The 22,094-nt window shown below is 27.5% G+C and overlaps 2 protein-coding genes across 4 annotated transcripts; one reads left to right on the top strand and one right to left on the bottom strand.

Moving 5' to 3' along the window:
- Nucleotides 1-213: 213 nt before the first annotated feature.
- LOC107456552 (uncharacterized) lies at nt 214-15,481 on the bottom strand. Of its 3 annotated transcripts, none has more exons than XM_016074445.5 (11): nt 15,366-15,481; nt 14,589-14,832; nt 11,972-12,102; nt 10,023-10,092; nt 9,286-9,425; nt 7,281-7,435; nt 5,701-5,776; nt 5,473-5,592; nt 4,268-4,365; nt 1,803-2,084; nt 214-451 (listed from the first exon to the last, which is right to left on the bottom strand). In XM_016074445.5, the coding sequence occupies exons 2-11, from the start codon at nt 14,797-14,799 to the stop codon at nt 337-339; spliced, it is 1,398 nt and encodes a 465-aa protein (XP_015929931.1). In that variant the 5' UTR covers nt 14,800-14,832; nt 15,366-15,481; the 3' UTR covers nt 214-336. The 3 variants fall into 3 exon arrangements, with proteins under 3 accessions (XP_015929931.1, XP_015929928.2, XP_015929930.1); XM_016074442.4 differs by having other exon boundaries at nt 14,589-14,782; nt 15,128-15,375; XM_016074444.4 differs by having other exon boundaries at nt 15,128-15,374.
- Nucleotides 15,481-20,262, top strand: LOC107456553 (alpha-ketoglutarate-dependent dioxygenase alkB homolog 4). The gene is made up of 3 exons (XM_016074446.5): nt 15,481-16,190; nt 17,604-17,795; nt 19,499-20,262. Exons 1-3 carry the CDS (start codon nt 16,092-16,094, stop codon nt 20,195-20,197), a joined length of 990 nt encoding a protein of 329 aa, XP_015929932.3. The 5' UTR covers nt 15,481-16,091; the 3' UTR covers nt 20,198-20,262.
- Nucleotides 20,263-22,094: the final 1,832 nt, after the last annotated feature.

Here is a 22,094-nt window from a genome sequence, read left to right as displayed (position 1 = left end):
TTCAGATTGCTACAGAGATTTATAATTGTGTTGTTATCCTGTCACATTATATAGGATTATTTTTAAATGCCAAAACTTTTTACATTTTGGTTGGCAGTATTTGCTTCCTTATATAAATATTTTATTACTTTAAAATATAGCAACGTACTTCTTGACTGTATTTAGTATGTTAGAAAAGAATATCAATAGTAAAATTAAAATAAATCATACATATTAATTGCACTTATTTATATTTTCAGTTATTTACAAAATTTTCAATTTCTTAAAAAATTAAAAAAATTTGCCAACATAAATTACAAGTATATAAGTTATATACATAACAAGTATATATTTAGACTATAATGTTGATGTAAATTCTTGTTTATAAAGATCTGCTATCAAAGAGGTTGGGATATCATCCAATTCGTTACAAACATCTGATATGCAATCATCTAGTAAGGATTCTGAAACCCTATTTAAAAAAGAACATTTTTAAATAATTTTAGCACTTGAAACAAAGCATTTTTTTTTACTTTTCTAATTCTAAGTATTAGAAAACAAGGCTACAGTTTTACTACAGAAAATACAGGTAAGTCAAGCTTGGAAAAAAAAATATTTCATTTAAAATCAATAGAAAATAGTTTTGTATAGCTTCATTAAAACAATATACAATTTTTTTTATGTTCTCCATTAGACTCTTGCTAATGGAAATTATTTTAAGAAAGTATATAACTTAAAAAAAAAAAAAAAAACATGTAACAACTAACAAAAAAACAGGTAGTACTTTTTTACATAACTGTCCACCAGTTAATACAGTGATTAAAGCACTGAACTATCATAGTAAAGGACCAGGTTTTTTATCACCTGTGTTAACTTTAAGTCCACCCAGTTTCATATTGATGGTATGACCTTGATGGTATTACCTAAGAAAGTAAAAGTGGATGGTGCACAATGAATATCATCGTGCTTTTGGTTTTGAAAAATATTATGTTTCAAGCACTGGAAACATGTCTACTGTTATTTCCTATTTAAATATTTTTGAAGCGCATTTAGATTTTAATCAGGTAATGGACTGAAATTTATTAGTAATGTCATTTTAAATTTTTGGGCTTTGATTATAAAGCCATAACAGAAAATTTTCAATTGCTCTTCATATTTTGCTTGATTCAGCGAGACAAGATCAATATTTTAATGTTTTTTTAATAATTCATAACAATAAAATACATGTTTAACTATATGAAAATGAAGTTGATTCCATACAGAGGTGGAATGTAAAATAATATTTACCATTTTCAATTTTTCACATAATTTTGATTAAACTGTTCATAAATTTCAAATATGTTAGTGTGACAAATATTTCCAACAGAAAGCAATTAGCTATGGTATTTGCTTTATTTGTGAAGTGAAAAAATTAAAATAATAGTTTATCAACTTGCAAAATTTATATTTATGTGCACCATCTCATTTAATGTAAGCTATAAAAATTGTCTATGACTAATGAAAAGTTTAAAGAAAGTTGGTTTTGTTATGAATAGGTTTTTTTTTTTTAAATAGAAATTACACAAATTCACAAAAGAATCTCTTGCAAGATTCATAATAGTTCATTATCTTTTACAAGATAAGTATTCATTAGTATCTCTAACAAGATGAAATTTCTTTTATGAAAGTAAAAATAATGTTTTATTCTTAAAAATTATCTCTTTTTTTTTTCTTAGTGTTTTTCAAATAATTTTTTAGTACAAATTATCTTCAGAAAAACCAAGAGATTTGGCACATATATGTTAGTAAAATTCGAATAAATAAAGTAAGAAAATAAAACTTACATATTTGAAAGAGCTATAGGGTCGAAATTGTGACTTTTAGCTCGTTCAATCCTCTTTAAATACTGAAAATAGAGTTTTCGTTGTCTACTAACTCTTTGTGCCAACAGTGGATCAGTATGTAAAGTTCTAAATGGTTTTGGCGAAATTGGCTTATTAATATTAACTTGAGCTTCTTTATCATTAGTTGGAGCTGCTTGTTTGTTCACATTTGTATGACATTTTGTATTTTTACTTTGATCATCAGAAACTGTAGGAGGGCTTTGTGATGTCTTTTTCAATGAACTATAAATTGAAGAAGAACATTTTTTAAATGCTATTTTTACAACTAATATGCATTACATTTTGCAGAAAGATTAAAAGAATAATCATTAATTTATGCCATTAACACTGCCATTTTAATTAATCATTAAATTCAGTGCAAATTTAACAGTTTAACTTGAGATTCCAAAGAAATTTACATTAGCTAAATACATAGATTGGATATAAATTTGAACTAATAGTTTTTTAAAGTTTATGAAAATTCTAAATATTGTTATAAGATTTTAGAAACATTTTCTTCAGAATATAAATACCACGAAAAAAATTATCTTTTTCGATAATATAAAATTAAAAACTAAAATAAAATAACATTTTAACACCAAACATCCTTAAATAAAACAAGTGAGCACATGTAGGTATGAAAAAGGGCAGCTTCTTCAAGCATAAGGCACAATTCAAAAAGATATTTCACCTACAACACTATATACTCTACTATATTGCAGACATGTGACTACTAGAAGAAGAAATTATCTGACATTTTTTTAAAAAATCTTTTGGTACAAAGATAAATAGCACTGTCATTTTTAGGCATACATAAATGAATGTTTATATACATGTTACGGTGAATATGAATAGTTGGTTATTATTAATACTTACCAGTCAATATTAATAACTAAATAAGCTGGTTAAAATGAATAATTTAAACAAATTTATCACATTTACTGGTTATTATTAATAATAACCAATGAAGTTTGCTCAATGTCATTCTTTCACCTTTTTATTGGGGATATTTCCGTGTTGTGACCTGCCATGCCAACTACAATCACTAAGGCGTAAAATTGATTTCAAAGTGGAAAAATTAAAAAAAAAAAAAACATGTAGGTGTTTGCCTGGGAGTAGCTATGAGTTATCAGGGGTCTGTCCAGGTCAAATTAACTACCGTTTAGCGGTACTTTCACAAATTTAACTAAAAAAACCCAGTAGCTTCACAAAATACTTTTTCTTAAAATTTTATTTTTGTATCCCGTAAGAAACGATAAATGCATATTTTTGTGTTGATCTTTTAGTATAATTTTTAATTTTCACAAATTATGTCTAATTTTGCATAAAATAGGTAGCTCTCAGAAAAACCTAGACAGACCCCTGGTTATATAGTTTGAGTTGGCCCCTTTTTGATTTCTTAATTTTTTTTTTAGTTTATTGTGGGCTGCTGCCCGGAAGTTGTGAAGATTTGGCAGTTATTCTACCAGAGATCATATTATACAGACATTTTTACACTGATATTAATATTGACCGTTTAGTATTAATAACCAGATTTATTACTTTAACCGTTACATATATATAGAAAAAAATTTCATATTCCACCTTTTTAATTTTTTTGCAAGTCATCATTGCATAAAATAAAAAAAAGATTCTAAAAACTGTGAAGTCTGTGGGCAATTACAGAAAAAATATTAATGATAAAACCAAGTGTATTTACAACATAATCAACTTCAAAAAGGGGCTAATTAAATGTGCGTTTCAGTATTCACAGCTTATAATAAATAATATTGCATTAAAAATATCGATATTTAAAAAAAATAGTGAATACTCAGGTGTGCAATCATAATAATGATCAAGTGCATGATTTTAAAAAAATCATATGAAAATCAACAGCATAAGCTGAAAAAAAAGCCCTATCAAAATGCTACCTGGATTTAGAGCAAATCTACCTCATCAAAAAGTAATTACTCAAGCGTGCGATTTGAATTTTTCATTTTAAAAGTAACATAGTGTAAAAATATCAGAATTTAAAAAGCCACTTAGATATTAGTAATAATGTGAAAACTAAAAAAGTGTATCGAAAAAACAGTGGCATTAAGCTTTTTTTTATGCCACTAAAGCAAGAAATGTAAGGCTTCCCAAAAATAAATCTTATGCAATTTATTTTTTATTAACTTTTCTTTATCAAATGCCAGTCACTTGACCGCTAGAGTGTTAAACAACAAACTTTCCAATATTTTTTCATTCAACTAGAGAAAAGATAGAGCAGGGCATTCATCAAGATGCAAAGCAGTTATATCCTGGCCAGTCATACAAAGAGAAAATGTGGGGGAGTCAGCAATGTTAAACAGAAAAGATGGGCACAAATACAATCACACCCCATTAGGAGATGTTTTATAAGCCTAATTGTGATTTCTTTAAAAAAATTTTTTCATAAGAAATACCTTAAGTCAAAGAAAGGGATTTTCTTGATTTTTGCACGAGTCTCTGGAGATGTCTGATGCAGGTGAATATTCCTTTTTGAAGAAACAGTATTTCTTTCCTAAAAATATTGATTATAATCAACTCTCAAATCAATCAAAAATTGTAAAATAAATGTAATATTAAATGAAAGAAATTTTTTAAAAAAAAATTATAATTATGATATATTTTGTTAGTAGAAAATAAGATATCCACATTAATAACAATATTTTAAATTTTTTTTTAACAAGGAACTACCATAAAATATAAACAAAAATTTAAAAAAAAATTAGTTATTACACAAAAAGAATTTAAAGTCATAGCATATATTCATAATGGCCAAGGTTAATTTATTTCAAATAATGCTTTATAATTCATGCATAACCTTAACATGAGGAAAAAGGATATTTTGAAGTCTCTTCTAATTTTTCCGATTGATCATATTTTAAAATTTAATTTGCTTCAAATAAGTCATAATCATAATCACTCAGAACATTACTATTTTTGTAAAAAAATTCAAGTTATTACTTACAAAAATTTAAAATTTTGAATACATGTTCAAAATAAGATTATATACGACAGCAAAATTTATAATTTTTAATACAAAACCTTAGCTTGATTTTTTTTTTGTTGTAATGAACTTTAATCCTTGTATATATTAGTGTAGTATTGTCTATTACTTTGATACAGGAACATATAAATTGCTTTTGAAATAATAAATTCTCTCTAATTTATTACATTATTTCAGCTTGTTATTTAAAAAATTTTTTCTAAACAATATAGATATTGTATCCTACTCCTACACCTTTCAAATCAATTATTTTAAAGTTTGCTAATTTCTGATATTTGTATATTTTAATTTTATGAACAGTAAATATAGAAATTTCTTTATCTATAAATTCAACTTATGTTTTAAGACTTTTCAATAGCTTTTTTTAAATAAGATTTTTTTTTTTAGTTTTTAAAATTCAGACTTCTATAGAAGTTTAGAAGCTTTTGTATATTATTTTTACCAATGATAGCTTTTCAAATCTTGAACATTTAAAAAAGAATAAAATGGAAATTCCAGAATTTTTTTTTTTTTTTACTACAGTTTTTATTCAATGAATTCTAAACCAAACAAACAACTTTTTTCTATAACTCAATAGTTATAAAGAAATGTACTATAATTTTAATTTTTTAAACATACCTTTACGGGATTAGAACTTATTTTTTCAAGCTTCATAAACCTGATTCTATTCAAAGCTAGTATTTCTTCTCCCAATAAATCATCTACTATGCCATCTATAGCAGTTTCAATATTTTCATCCTGCATATTTAATTTAATGATTTTGTTAAAAATAAAACATTATTTACTCAGGAGAACAATGTTTGTTTATTCAGTAATTGCAGTACAATGTTTTATATAATAACTTACTCTATCAGTAGGAGGCTCCAGCTGAATCAAAGTTTTCTCTTCTTTAGATTTTGCAATGGGGGCTACTTTATTTTTCCTTCAATAAAATAATATAAATGTTGTAGTTTAAAGGATTGATTTGCCTATGGAAACAGAACTCATCATTTTGCAATGCACCATGCAAATTTACCCTAAATATATTTAGACTAATTGGAAAATATATATTTCATTACTCAAATAGCCTGATTTAATTTAGACAACTTGCAATAAGACTAGAGTAGTTGATAACCTTTTTAAGGCTTATTGCAATGAGTCTAAGCTGATAAAATAATTTTTACAACATTTTTAAATTAGGATTAAGACATAAGGACTGCATGTAACAAGCTTAAAAAGTTACTGATTGATTATAAAATATTGAACACATTAGAAGTTTTTTTTCTTCTTAAAAATTTCCTATGAGCTGCACAATCAGTCTTCCCAATGAGCAGATCTAGTGCGCTCTCCAGAAGTGGTATCCACTCTTCCAGGACCACCACAATGGGTTAGTTACCGTTGGCCATGTTAATTTGGACATCTAGTTTCTGCCACACTAGATGGCGGCACCGAGACTCTATTTGGATGCTAAAGTGCACTAGGAATTTAATTTTGCCGGAAATGCCAAGAGCCAATAAGGCACTCCAGGGATTTTTTACATGCCGCATAATCATACGACATGGCCGCTGAGGATTTTCTGCTTCCCGAAAATCCGGTGTCTGGGGATTGAACCCGCAGACTTCAGCTCAGAAGGCCGATGACAAACCAACAGCGCCACCCACACACATTAGAAGATGCTGATCACATCTGGAAGAAGCTGGATCTTTCAATTAGCTCACATAATATACAGTATAACCTCAAAAATCTAGACAGCTAAGAGAATGAAATTCGAAAAATTCCTGATTTTAGATATTTTTCTTAAGTTAATAGAGAAGTCAAAGCTATGGGCCCAAAATTATAAAGAAATGTGCAAATCATTTTGCCTTCATGTTTTGCATAATTAGATAAAGTTAAAAATATCTATGATGAGGTTTTTTAATCTAATTGATCCTACAACCCTCAACATTTTCAAAACCTAATAATAGAAAGGAAATACTTTAGGAAACTATAGAGTCTCACTAAACTCACACTAACTAATTTATGGAATATTTGCAAAATTTATAAAAACAATATTTTCATTCAAGGTTTGATTTTACTAAAACTTCAATTGGTAATGTATAATTGTTGCACTTCCACAAAAAGCTTAGATTATATGTAGATAGAGATTAATGCCAATTTACTACAAAACAATATATTTTTAATTTACTTTCACTAAAAAGATTTTTTCTCATTTTTACTAAAATAATAAAACTATTCTCCACTTTTTATCAAAACAAAAATAGTATTATTTCAAAGCAATAAAATGAAATAAATTTATTGTTTTTTTTTTTATTACAGTGTATCTTTATTTTCTGTTCACGAGAAGTTATTGTGAAACAAATAACTTGTAGCACAATATATATAATAATAATAAAATAAGATTAAAAGTGTATTACAGCACAACAAAAAATAGAAGAAATTTTAATCACCTTATTTTAGTAGGAATATTTTGTGGGAGCTTTTTACTTTTCTTCATAGACGTTTTTGTTTTATTTTCCAAAGACTTTGCCGTAGTTTTACCAATAACTTTGGGCTTGTTTATTAATGAGGATAGATAGGCATTTCTAGATATTAATCTTTGTTTCTGAAAATTAAGCACAAAAATATAATTAGAAGTAATTATACAACAAACCAGCATATTGAAAATATAACAAAACTCCTTACTGTAAAATTTTTTTCATAAGCAATTTCAAAAAAGGCTAATTGGAACACCACATCATTAAAAATTTGGTGTTAAATATGCTGAACACTCAAAATGGGAGATTCATTGCTGTATTATAAATTAAATTTCTTTTTCTGATAAGAGCATTTTCTTTTTTCTTTTAATCTTATTAACAAGAGTGCACCATTTCTAGCATAAAATAATTTTTATTTTCACTATCAACTAAATTTGTTTACAATTAAGGATAGTTAAAATTAGAAAAGTCTACAGCAGTTGGATTTTTGATATTACACTCTGATTTAAACCATCAAAACCTGGTTAAAACCATTAAAAATCTTGGATGATAACGACAGTGTCACTATGTATGAAGTTCTTCATTTCAAACAATTTAAAATACAGGCATACTAATATATAAATATCTGCTAATATAATTAACAATAATTCTACTTAAGTAGACATTATAATTAAGGAAGAAAGACACAAAAATTTTACTTTATATTCATATTTTCTTTTTTTGAGATCTCTTATCGTTTCATGGAGTTTTGAAATCAACTTGTTGACATCTTTACATAGTGACCTGATTATTATTATATAGAGGAAAGAGAAATTTTTTTTTTTGTTCTTATAATTTTGAAGAACGTTCTTCTTGTTAACTTAAAAGTCTCATTAAAACTGCACGAAATTCAAATTATAACATTGGAATAATTCATAAACTAAATCAACAAAAATTTTAATAAAATAACAAAGGATTCCAAGCAATTCACAATCCTAGTAATTTTACAACTTTTAAATTACTAGAAGCCTTGCCTACATATTACCTTAATAAGTAATGTTATGTTGGCATAAATAACTATTAGAATATTCGTATAGTTTATCAGAATAGTTCTTTTTATGCTTTTCACTGTTATCTTAAAAGCAATTTAATATACATAGAGGTTCTAATGGATCTTTTGTAAGCATATAGTGATCTATATTTCAAGCTTTCTTTTTTCAAGACATTGTCTCTCCAACTTTTCACCTTATGGGGAGAGTAGATACTGCTAATGTCAACCTTCATCTTTGAAAAGGTACCCCAGCATAGAATCAAGTTAACATGTCTTATATACTAGTGAATTGGAATTTTATTTTTGTAATGGCAGACACACTATAGTACTCCCCCACCAGAATTTTATCTGTAATAGAATTCTATGAACCACTAGTTGATTAATTGCTGTTTTGTGAGTAGCCGGGAGAGCTCTATTAAGATCATCATACTTTTAAATACTGATCCTGGTTGCTCCTGTGATGCCTATGTGCCAATCAAGTGTATGTGTTGTGTGTGATCGAGACTGAGAAGCAACAGAGTGAGGAGAAGGATAATGTCACAGTCACATGTAGCAAGTCAACTGTTCAATGTGGACCATCCATCAAGGTAGGCGTGTTCAGATCGAAGTGGGCGCTACTGTCAAGATAGGCGTATTCAGATCAAAATGGGAGTTTCTGTCAAGGTAGGATGATCATATCACGTCCAGGTCATCAATATGGGGAGAGTAGGTATTGCCAATGTCAACTTTCATCTATGAAAAGGTACCCTACTATAGAGTCGAGTTAACATGTCTTATATACTAGTGAATTGGAATTGTATTTTTGTAGTGGTAGACACACTACAATCTTTTCTTAAGCTATTAAAAAAATAATTAAGATAAAATTATTTCTTTAGTAAAATAAATGTTATTATACTGTATTTAAAAATTACACATTGTATGAAAGCATTATCTTAAGTACACTCTTACTTCAAGATTAGGAGGAAGGAAAAATCCTTTATTTCGAGGACTTGGAGCAGATTGTGGTTTAGTTATTTTATGTGCTGCAGATGAATGAAGCCTTTGAAGACTGCTTAGAAGACTAGCTCTTATTATGTTCTGTCGCTGCTCTATTGTAAAGCAAAAGATCAATTATTGTTTTTAACTTGAAACAGAGTAAAAATAAAATAAAGATTCTTTGTAACTGGCTGATGTCAAAACATTTATTCCACATCTGTACTTTGATATTTCACTCATACATGGTAATAAGTCATAAGATTTATGAAATCATAAACTTTTTTAATTTAAAATAACCTTAAAGGCTTTATTTCTAATTATTTAAGAAAATTAAAACATTACCATTTACATTTTAATGCAATTTTCACTGTAAACCATTTAAATTTTTTTTTATTCAAGTAGAAAAAAAGTTTATATTTCAAATTTAAAATATAAGTTTCTAATATTCGTAGGGAAAATTTTTCTAAAAATTTTAGAAGTTTCCTTCTTGATGGTCAATTTAAACATGTAGTAATCTAGACAATTCTAAACTTCATGTGGCATAATGTCTATTAAAACTTTTAACACATATTTTAATACATATTACTGAATTGCACATTACTACAGATTATTTTTAAACATATTATTATGCATTCCTTGTTAAATCACTACAATGATCTTGTAAGCATTGTTAAAGAAAAAATTAAAAAAAATTAAATTATGAACCTTACCACCCAAGAGGTTTAATGTTGATTCATTTCCCAAAAGTCTATTTTCTGTTATGTCATTTTGAATGATTGCCTAAACAGAAAAGGATAGTTAAAATTTGAAAAAATAAATAATAAATTATATTGCAACATCTCAATAATATTGCAACTTAATTTACGTGATATGAATAGGTCCGTTGGGTTATACGACAAATTATAATAGAAATAGCAAGACCATTCAACACGCCTTCAAGTATAGTTCGTTCCCCAGGAGTTGGCACTCGGATCCTCTTCCTAGGATTAAGAGTTTATTTCAGCGCGGGAGTGAGAGGAGAAACGTCTCTGCCCTTGAAATTGAGACAACCCTTAATGCATGCCAAACGCGAACAATGAATTCCTTTTCAGTCACTTCGCTAGATCTGCTATTATACCTTTCGTTACTCTAGTTAATTAAATATATTGCAGCAAAATGTCTCAAAAAGGACAAACTATTCACTTAAAAGAGAGAAATATCATCAAATTTATGAAATATTTAATGTTAAAAAAATACACAAAAAATTGTGAAATAAATATTTTTGTCATACGGTCGCCAAATAGCAACCCTGTTCAGGATTGTTCACATCCTTCTCCCAAAAATAGCGAAATAGTATCGTCGGATACCACGTGATAAAGGCGGAGCCAAGTGCCAAGTCCTGGTGAACGAGCTATAGCTGCTTCTTCTACCATACAGTGTTACGAACTGAGCAAGTCTGGTCACATAACTCAGTGCAAAAGAACTGGTGATTTTTCTACCAGTAAACTAGACCACAAGCATTGCAAACGGAGTTGGCCCAGTCACGGTTAATGGAGAATATTAACTGCTTTTCAGAAACATAAGTTGAACATATTTTGTTGAACTCAGAAATGTTTATGCATTTTGAAAGCGGAAACACTTTTAGTTTTTTTTTTCTAAAAGAAGGCACAACTCTAAATCAGTTAAATGTAGATATCATTAATTAACTTTTGTTGAGACAAGAAAAAATATTTGAGATTTAGGGAAACATTGCATGCAAGTAATATCAAATATTACACTACCTTTTTATGTATTCTAATACTAGGAAACTAATTTATAACATTTTTAAAAAAAAGTAAATTTAAAAAAAAAAAATTATTTATTTTCATATACATTTCTTGAACTTGTTATAGAAAATAATTTTATTATTTAAGTATTGTAATGATATAATTTTTCTTTTCTTCAAAAAGACAGTGTCCAACAGCAGGCTCAGCTAGATTCCCTGGAAACATTGACATAATGCGTAAATTTCACTCTTTGATAAATAAATTTACTGCTAAACCAAAATATTTAAATGTATGATTTGACTAAACAAAATTATTAATTATTCTTACTTATCACAAAGTAAATGGCTTTTTTATAGCAATGTTTTCATTACATACGAATACACTGTTGACAAAAAAAATTTACCAAAAGAAATCGTTTCACCTAAAAATATTATGCAAATTGCAAAAGAGTTAAGACTAACTATCTCTAAATTAAAAGATACTCTTCCGAAAAAAGAAACTCCTTTAAAAGCTTTTAACTACAGAATATTATTAGTATTTAATATAGCATATTAACTAAATATAACTAATTTATCTCAGCAAATAATCAACAATATAAAAATATTCATGTAATGAAATATACATAGTTGATTTTTAAAAATATTAAAAATTACGATAAACTTAGGCGAAAGAAAATAATTATTTACCAAAAGTATGACTTGCAGTTTTCATTATAACTAAACATACACCACTGGAAATGATTCTAAAATTTTGGTATATTTTCACACTTAAGATATTCATAAAACAAAAAGGTTTTTTTAAAGTATACATGCACAGTTCTACATCAATATTTAAAAAATTGCATCAAATATAATTTTGATGTATAAAAATATTAGACATATAGAAATCAATAGATACGAAACAATAATTCATACCTTTTCCTCTTTTTTGTAATTAAGCTGCATATCGGCTACAGTAAGTTTAAGTTTCTCTAATTCAGTTTCTATGTTATTTAAAGATTTTGAGAATGGTCTTTCTTGAACTCTTTTAACAGATGCATGCTGATCTAAAAACACAAAACATCTAAGAATTACTTTTTTAAACTATATATATGCAGGGGTGATTGTGAGCCCAAGTCAGAATTCCGGACATTTTCTTGGGTTTAAAAAAAAAACAGTTTAAATTAGAAAAAAATTTAAACAAGGTTTTTTCCTTTTTCTAAATATTTCTTAGTTTACTTAAAATATATTTAAATTTTTACACATACCTGTACCATTTACAAATACCTATGATGACCTGGAGAAGTAATTAAAATTTACAAATATGTCCTTTCTTGAGTTTATGATTATAGTAACTATTTACTGATAAAAAATTAATATTAATCATGAATATAAGCTTATAAAGTATCTCTCTGGCTCTCCTTTACAAACAAATAAAATAAACTGTGTTTTTAAGTTCCACCTTTGAAAATTTGATTTCCGGAAACTTCTGTGATCAATGATTTTCTGAAACATCTGGACCTTCGATCTCCGGAAGCTTCCGGATCACTGTTAGCGAAAAATCCGGAAATCCGGAGCACAATCAGCCTTGTACTTGATGTGTTCTGTAATTACATAATTTAATATACATATTGTAAATGAAAATATAAGATCTACAATTTAGGGGAGCACAAACTTTTGGAGTAAGGGGCCGCATACATATTTAGTCATGTCAGCAGCAACTATTATAATTTTTATCAAAGCATTAGTGCTCTAAGCACTAAATTCTTTATTACTAAACGTCGTAAAATATTTGCAGAAAATTAAACACTTTTAATTATTTGCATTTATTCCAAAATAAAAAACATTTTTTTTCAAAACTTTTTCCGTTTTTCATAAATATTGAATCATTTGATATATATATATATATGTGGGGAAAATATAAATTTAGACAAAAAAAAAAAAAAAAAACTGTAGTGCTTACACAATGAAAGTGTAAAAAAATGAGTAATATACATTTGAATTAAATATTTTTATAGAAGAAAATTTATAGCGTTTTAACAAAAACTAAGCATTAAAACAAAACCATTATAGAACAAAATAAGATTCAATATTTATTTGGTATTGAATCTTATCAGATACTATTTATGTTTCTTGAATTATAAGAGGTCTTACAAGATTTAAATAAGAAACTTTTTTTTTGCTTTTTCCAAAAAAAAAATCACCCAAGATAAAAAAAAAACATTTAAACAAAATAAATTACAAGCAGCAAGCAGTGTGATAAGTCAGATGCACAATTTAAAACTCGCAAGTTGTAATATCTTAATAAATGTATCAGAATTTTAAAAACTCTATGGAAATTATTAATTATAAATGCCAAAAAGTGATTGAGAATCCACTTGGATTTATGATGAAATTGATAAAAATATAGCAAGGCAAAGGGTGATTACTCAAATTCAAAATTCGTGCATTGTAATATCAGATTAAAAACATTAGGTCTTATAAAACTATGTGGAATTTTGTAGCAATAACAATTAAAAAAGCGATAGAGAAACAGCATAGATTTATTTTCAAAAATAATGAATCCACTATATTTATTAGGAGGTTCGCAGATGATGAGCAAACATCAAAATCTTGAAATACATATGATATAATTACGAAAATGCGTCAAACCTTGCATCCAAGATTTAATGCTGGACTAAGATGACCAGATTCATAAACTATGCTTTGAGTATGAATATTGGTGAAGCGTCTTCAGAAAAATTTTGCGATTTGAGAGCACCATATATTTATACGTGTAATAAAGATTTTTTTAAAAATTCATAACTAGTATCAGGCGCAGAGCCATCTTCAAACGCGATTTCATTACTAAGCAGTTTTGAAAAATATCATTCAATATTCTATCGGATTTAAATTTGTTAAGTATTTGCTAAAATTATTTTAAGAAGAATATTGTGGTTTTATTTGTTAGAATTAGCTTGGCACTTTTTGTTTATATTTGCTGAAAAACAACTTTTTCTCGCTTTAAAAGCATGCAAATTTCTGATATTTCATTACTAATTTTTTAAAAAAAATATGCGTCGGAAAATTTTGAGGACACTTGCTAGAATTCTTAAAACATTCTCTGTCCTCAAAGAGTTTAAAACTTTTTTTAGGACAAATAATGAAATTTGAAGACTCCTCTTAACATTTTAGGATGCCTAACAACTTAATAGTAAATACTAACTTGAAGAATCAAATAAAAAATAGATCCAAATCTTATCACATTGAGATAAATACGCAGGAAGATTTCTGTACCAGTATTTGCCACATTTTAGTGGATACCAGACAGTAGCAGAACATAAGCTAAAATTAAATCATTACAGATAAGGACAAACTCTGGTGGTGTAATTCATAGATACCTCCCAGCAAGCTACTAGCATATATTTTTAAAATTTATTGCAAGTACAAGCACTGGGCAGTGGCACTCTTACAATTTCAGGTATTGCTATGCAAGAAGACCTCTAAAAGGAATAAATACTAAGAGGCTATCTTTCACAACATATGATTCTCGAGAAGAAGAAAAAATATATACTGAATTTTGAGGCAGTTTTTGAAGTGGCTTGAATTCCAACAGTTTTTTGCAGTGTGGTTGCATTTACTGGTTGACAGGAACAACAAGTACATTTATTCTTTTTACAGAATTCATTCCATTCATGGTCTTCCTTTTTAATTAGAAATTGTTGTCGAGCTTTAAACTGATAATATCGCATCTCATCATCTGTAATTCTGGAACAAGAAGACATTTTTCACACAGTTATCTTTCGAAAAACAAAGACCTGAAAAAAAAAAAGCTTAAATATGAAAAAGCAACATGAGCAGATAAATACCATAAAAAAATAATTAGAGTTCAGGAAATTTATAAAAGCTAGATTTCGCTTAAGTAGGTAATTTAATATACTTCTTTAAATAGCAAATAAGTGTATGAGCGTTACGTTTTTATTGTTTACATTTTAAAATCAGAATTATATGTTTACATCAATATAGAGAAGTTTGAAACTTAACTATAAAACATGTATACAACCATTGTCTAACAAATTTTAAATATTTATTCATATGAATTAAGAATTTCACCTATAAATCTATCTTGTTAACTTCAAATAATTTGACATAAACTTTCCTTTTAAAAGTAATGTTAGCCTTGTTATTAAACATTTCAAAGAAAAACACAGATAATGTGGCGCAAAATTTAAAAACAACACGAAAAGTTAATAATCTTTAACACGAATATTATTGGTAATATCGTAATTAGTCTAATAAATTTTCAATTAAGAAACCTAAAGCTTGTCTGCAAAATTTTATTTAAAATTACCTGCTTTTCTAGTATTTTACGGTTATAGGTAATGCAAAATTATCGCAAATACGGTCATAGTTTATTCAAGATCATTTTACCAATTTCAACTCTACTTGTTAACAACAGAAACTTTAACTTTAATCTAATGTTTATATTTATATTTATCATCGTGCTTTCTATCCATTTGCTTAGTTGTTGGGAATCAAACTCTAATATTATAAATTGTTTTATTGTTTCATATTGCGGAAATTATGTTTCTCACGATTGCATTTTATTGTCGAAACACCATTTCAAGATCTCTATTTGGATATAATTGCATTAAGTCGTTTGCTAGCGCATCAACTGATTCGCATGCAGAGTTTCTAAAAGAGGGCAAATCTTCTGAGGAACCAAAATTTGACGATCGTATATTGTCTTCACTTGTTTGTCCATTAAATAAAAAGAAACTAAGATATGATGAGAAACGTCAACTTCTAATTAATGATGAACTTTCAATCGGCTATAAAATTATTAATGGAATCCCTAATATGATACCTACTGAAGCTTTGAAACTTGATAATTAGTTCAGAATAACTTTATAGTTTTACTGTTGTTTCAAAAGTGAATCTTTAGTTGTAGTTTATCGTCATAAAATCAGAAGTTGTGGTTTTGTTGTAATTATTGAAATCCATTGTATTATTTGACTTTTAATAATTTTCTGTAGTGGTAATATTCTTTTAAATTACTTACTGTAATCACGTTACGATGGGTGATAATGCAGTTAAATGTGGTTGTAAAGGAATTAGAACATGTTTGATATGTGAAAAAGAAAAAGGAATTTCAGTTGAACCAAGCCTTGAAGAGGTTTGTTGTGATAATAATAAGATTATATTATTATGAGAGTGAATTTTATAAATTCTATTTATTAAATAATTTCGTTTAATTTATGATATATTATGTAATTTAATATTTTACTTAAAAAAACATTTAACACCAGTTGTTTAAAATGTAGTTGTATCTTAGACTCTCATATTATAGGTATCTAATAGGACACTGAATTAAATAATTTTTTTCATCATAATCTAATCTTGCCTTAAATTGTGACTGTTAAAATGCCAATATTTTCCAAAGCTGGTTTGTCTTGAGTGAATTCGTCAAGCATAATATTTTATTTCTTCTAATTATATATCAAATCGTTTTTTATTATTACATTATGCAAAAATGTAAATTGGCATTGCATAAATGTCTAAAGTAATGATAATTTCATAATTTTGTAGAATCCAAAAATTTATATATTTTGAAACCTCAAGAGTGTGTTTGTATTAATTAAATAAATCGCACCCTAGCAAGCAACGTGACGGAATTCAAAAAACAGCATTTGAGAAAAATCAACTTAAAGAATACTATAAAACTAATTTTGAAATAGCACAATCTAGAGATAAGACACTTTTTGAACTTGATAGGGAACTTCATACATATTTTTTATTGACATAACCTCAAAATTGCTGTTTTTTTACTCTTGTCTCTCTTTTCTTGCTACGTTGCGAAATTGTGAGCGAAATGCTTAAAGATTTTATATACTCTAATCATAAAATACTTTTATGCAGAGTCTAAGTTTTTGTTCAAAATTTTCTAACATTAGTCTTATTATTTTAAAAATACCATATTTTAATGAAAAAGAAATCTTTTTATCCCAGTCATCTCTTAGAAATTGTGCTTAGTTAACAAAACAAAAAGGTAAACTAATATTATTTAAAAATGTTTGATGAATTGCTAATCAAATTTGATGTAGGACAAATATATATTAAAATATTTCATAAATCATGTATAAATTTTTTTTTCTATTTCCAGAAAAGACTTGCTTGTGGGTATTAGACAATTTTGTTAAATAATTTAATTAAAGTTACCAAACAATGGTGTTTTATGCCAAACTTACTGTTTTAACTGTATTTAAATTATTTAAAAACCTAAAATTAAAAATGTGAGCATTTTAATTTAACATTAAATTTTTTTTTTTTGTGCATCATTGAATTAACATTAAATTTAAAAATGCAATTTTAGTTCCCAGTTTATAAATAGAACTTTAGTTTTATTTGGTATGTATGAAAAATTTAAAAATAAAAATTATTATATTTAAATATCTGTAGTGTTATTTATTTTCAATTATTTTATTAATTTATTTTTGAAATTTTGTATTTGACTAAACTCTATTGTCATTGTTAAATTAAACTTTTCCTGGGACACACTTTTTTATAAATGATGTCTCGTATGTTTCAGGAAACTGTGGTGTACATTTACTGTCCTTATTGCAATCTATGTTGGTCTGAAGCTGGCAATTCAGTTGATCCTCTGTATATTGACAAAATAGCACTTATTCCTGATTTCATTAACAAAGAGGAAGAATCTTATTTAGTTTCATCAATTGATGAATTACCCTGGATGCCTTCACAATCTGGAAGGAGAAAACAAGTATGCAGTTTTTATTGATGTTTTTTTTTTTTTTTTTTTTTTAAAATTAGATTAGTTTTTATAATTTTACATGCTTATTAATGCAAAATTATCTTTTTAAAGTAGTCCACAGTCCTTAAATTGTCAGATTCCTTACATACTATTCGATTGTTATTGTAAGACCATTTTGGGTGTTTTATTCTGTAGCCACTTTGTTAGAAAAATTAATGTTCATCCTATGAATTTGTTAAGATATTTTAGTAGTTTTCTGAATTGATAATTCGGGATGCTTTTCAAAATTTGTGCAAACTCAAAGCTTATGTCTGGTACTTACAGAATTTTTCATTTATTTATATTCGTTAGCAGGGGTCTCCAATCCTATGTACACAAGGATCATAGTTCCTGTTCATCCTTTTAAGTATGCCTGATGCTCTACTACTGAGATAAAAGTACTTTAGTTTTCAATAAGAAGCTAAATAAGAGTGTAAACACACCTTGAAAAAGTTATAAGCGTGTCTTGTCCAAAATGTCTTCTTAGATATAAAATGTTTGGAGATTCATATTCTAGAATCTACCTAATGTTTTATAGTAAAACATATTAATTACACGTTGTCTCTATTAAAATATAGATGTGACCTATAATTTTCAATAAATTTAAGCAATATAAAGCATAATAAACAATTATGCTGTATAATGTATTATATTTTAAGCATTGAGTATTGTGTTGTTTACTTGATTTCTTATATAATTAGTTTTTTTCAATTTTTCAGATTCTTCATGAAAACAAACTACCTTGTTTGTTTTTTCATTTTATATAAGATTTAATTATGATTCTGTGTTCTTTGTTATATGATTTGAGTTGTTGGAGAAAAAAAGGGAAGTGTTTAATAATGTAATTAAATTATTTGAGTATCATGATATTTCTAAAGGAAACTGCTAATGTGTTAAAATGAAATTTTTATTATTTGATATAATTTGGCACTATTAACAAGCTTATTTCTAATTTAAGCTTACAATAAAACTTGTGGAAGTGGAAAAGATACAATATATTTTGTATTGATGCTGTGATGGATAAATATATTTCACATATTTATAGTTTTATTTATAACTATAAATGTATTTCACATATTTATAGTTATAAAAATAGTTTTATTTTTTTTAAAATCATAATACAAAATTTTTCATACAATTTATTTTACATATTTTAAAAAATTAACAACATTGTATATATGATTTTTTCTTCAATATAGCGTCCATAACACATTCAATTGTTTCTATTGCATTTATAGTGTAATGATTAATCAAATAATAAATTCTAACTTTTTGAATGATTTTTTCTTCAATGTGTCGCAATTTTGATAAAAATAATTTAGGTCCAAACATAACTACATCAATGTGCATGCTGCCAAATAAATTTTAAAATAGACTGAATAAAAATTTTAAAAAGTTATTAATTACTTCACTTTTAAGGAAACTGTTAAGTAATCATATTAAAAAGAACGTGCATTGGTTTCGCTGAGGCAGAATTTATGGAAGTAACTATTTAGATGCAGTCTTAAGAATTATTTTGATGTGGTCAGTAGATTTACTTAAAGAAAGGAAAGTCACATAAATCTTTTAAACGTGGTAAATTAAATCTTATATACTGTCTCTCAATTTTTTGAGATTTTTTAATTTAAAATGACAATGACTAATTCACTTTATTTAAATTTTTTTTTTTACAGGATTTTGGACCCAAGGCCAACTTTAAGAAGAAGAAGGTAAAACTGGGAGATTTTAAAGGATTTCCTTCTTTTGCTAAAAACATGATTGAGAGACTTCATTCTGTGGATGATCTTGTAAATTTTTTCCCTGTTGAATTATGTCATTTAGAATACACCCCTGACAGAGGTTCTTCAATCCAACCTCACATCGATGATCTATGGTTATGGGGTGATAGACTTGTAACTATCAACCTCCTGTCACAAACTATTTTAACTTTAACCCCAACTGTTAATAGCTGTTTAAATTGTCCTGAAGAAATGCAATGTACTAACATTGTTTCTGCCTTATCAGACAAATTTAACTTTAAAGAAAAGGTCAAGCTTTGTAACCATCAATTTAATCATGAAGTTTTTAGAGACAAGCACCACTCTGATGTAAAAAGTATTTGTTCTGAATATGACACGAAAAGTATAAAAAGTGTAAAACCAGCCGTTCAGATCGTCTTGCCCCCCAGGTCTTTATTTGTGCTCTCTGGCTGTGCAAGAAATAATTGGTTTCATGAAATTAAACGGCAGGACGTTACATCTAGAAGGCTGGCAATGACATTTCGTGAACTTTCTGAAAATTTTCTTACTGAGAATGCTGATGCAGAAGAAATTTGTTGCAAGCTTCTAACAATATCTCAACAGTTTTGTGATTTTAGCAAAGGAAATGTGTGACTCAAATTTATGATTTTTATTACTGTAATTAGTGCATTTTTATTATAGTAAAGTATGATATGAAATGTGTGTCTCAAATTTATCAGTATTGAACCAAAAGTTTTGTAAAAATTCATAAGGATTGTGCTTCAATATACTTATCAGGCTTTAATTTTAAGTGATATATCTTACAAAAACATTTTCAGAACTATCCTTTATTTCCTGCCTTTGATTCTATTTTAATTAATGATTTTTATTACAGTAATTAATTGATTTTTATTGTAGTAAAGTGTGACATATGTGTCTGAAAACAAAAAAATATTCAGTTTCAGTTGTTAAAGTTAACATACAGCTGATTATTTACATATGACATTACATAAAGTTACTATTTACTCATGACTTTACATAAAGTTAACATACATATGACATATGTTTCATACTTACTCCATTTACTTGTATTCAGTAATAAATTAAACAGATTGACTTATGGCACTAATGAGACACATTTTCAATTATTTCCAACTAAACAAAAGTTATTAATATATTATAATTTTGTTAAAGCTTTATTTCATTTTCTGCAAGAGGACTATCATGTAAACTTGGTTTACATTAAATTTATTAAGTTAAGTTATTTACATGGTATTTGCTGAGAAATGATTCCAAAATATTATGTATTAAAATGAACTACTAGAATTGGGAAAGAGCAATACTAAATGTAAAGCCTCCTTCTACAGGCACTCCTCAAGTGAGAACCATTCATTACAGACTATCATTTTCTTTTTTTTTTTTTTATGCATAAACCATTACAGAACCCATATTAGACGAACTCTCTTTTAATGGAACACCAACAGTAATTTGTATCTATATAATCTCTTTCAATAATTTCAAGGCATGCACTCCATTTTTTAATATTATTTCATGCAATTTTTCCTAACCTATTTCAAGGACAATCCCTAAAATATAATGATTGGGTTGATGCGAATTTCATACAATTTTTCCCAACCTATTTCGTGGACAATCCTAGACTTACCAATACTAAAAACTACGTTTAGAAAATAAGTATGCAAAAAATAAATATGGCAGTTTTCACTAGAACAGTGGAGAAATTATTTTTCCTTCACTTGGGCTGTATAACTGATGTAAAAAACAAATCCGTTGTAAGAGAGAGACAAGGGACATTTGCCTAGGACTTCACGTTTGTGGTATTTTAAAAAAAATTATATTTTTTTAATGCATAATCATGAAATGTTTTTTTAATATCAAAGTATTTATTTGTATTTTTCCATATTAAAAATTGTTTGTCCTATTCCCATAGATGAAGTAAGTAGGTACTTTATTTAAGTCATACTTGAGATGCACTATAGGCTATTGGCGACGGACCGGGAAACATCCCTGAGTATGATCCGAAGACATGGCATCGCAATTTTGATCCTCTACAGAGGTGATGGCTCCCTTGCTTTGGTAGCCCGACAGCCTGAGCGCGAAGTTGATCGTTTTACCTTAGAACAGTTTAACGAGGAACGATACTGTGCACCTTCGGTCCATTGCAGGCTGATCAAAGTGATCGCTCACCGGCTTACTGCCAGCAGCCGATGATGCACTGGGTACCGTGTTTTTAAAATCAGTCCACTACGGGATAAACCGTAGATGAAGTTGACAACCAAAGCACGGCTCCTGAAGACAGTGATCTCTTGGACCTAATTATAACATGGGCAAGGGGGCATTTGCCCAGGGCCCCTGAACCTTAGGGATCCCCAAATATTGTTATTTAAAATATTTTAGTTAAAGGTTTTTACGATTTCAAGAAGTACAGTTAGTAATTCACACATCACGTGCATAAACGCAATTTACCAGTCAGATTTTAAATCGTTGGGGCTTATTAGACATCTGATTGGTGCAGCATCGTGACGTATGCATT

The sequence above is a fragment of the Parasteatoda tepidariorum genome, chromosome 8, assembly GCF_982258835.1.
Source record: "Parasteatoda tepidariorum strain Cologne lab strain chromosome 8, Ptep-v5.0, whole genome shotgun sequence".
Taxonomy (NCBI): Eukaryota; Metazoa; Arthropoda; class Arachnida; order Araneae; family Theridiidae; genus Parasteatoda; species Parasteatoda tepidariorum.
This window is presented reverse-complemented; position numbering and strand designations above follow the sequence as displayed.

What these genes read in the sequence shown, in the direction of transcription:
- LOC107456553 (XM_016074446.5), top strand. Translation starts at nt 16,092, where the DNA reads ATGGGTGATAATGCAGTTAAATGTGGTTGTAAAGGAATTAGAACATGT. An exon ending in TTGAACCAAGCCTTGAAGAG is followed by an intron (nt 16,191 to 17,603) that starts GTTTGTTGTGAT and finishes CGTATGTTTCAG; the next exon opens with GAAACTGTGGTGTACATTTA. An exon ending in AATCTGGAAGGAGAAAACAA is followed by an intron (nt 17,796 to 19,498) that starts GTATGCAGTTTT and finishes TTTTTTTTACAG; the next exon opens with GATTTTGGACCCAAGGCCAA.
- LOC107456552 (XM_016074445.5), bottom strand. Translation starts at nt 14,799, where the DNA reads ATGTCTTCTTGTTCCAGAATTACAGATGATGAGATGCGATATTATCAG. An exon ending in AATATTCCTACTAAAATAAG is followed by an intron (nt 5,777 to 7,280) that starts GTGATTAAAATT and finishes ATTTTATTGAAG; the next exon opens with GAAAAATAAAGTAGCCCCCA. An exon ending in TGGAGCCTCCTACTGATAGA is followed by an intron (nt 5,593 to 5,700) that starts GTAAGTTATTAT and finishes TTAAATATGCAG; the next exon opens with GATGAAAATATTGAAACTGC.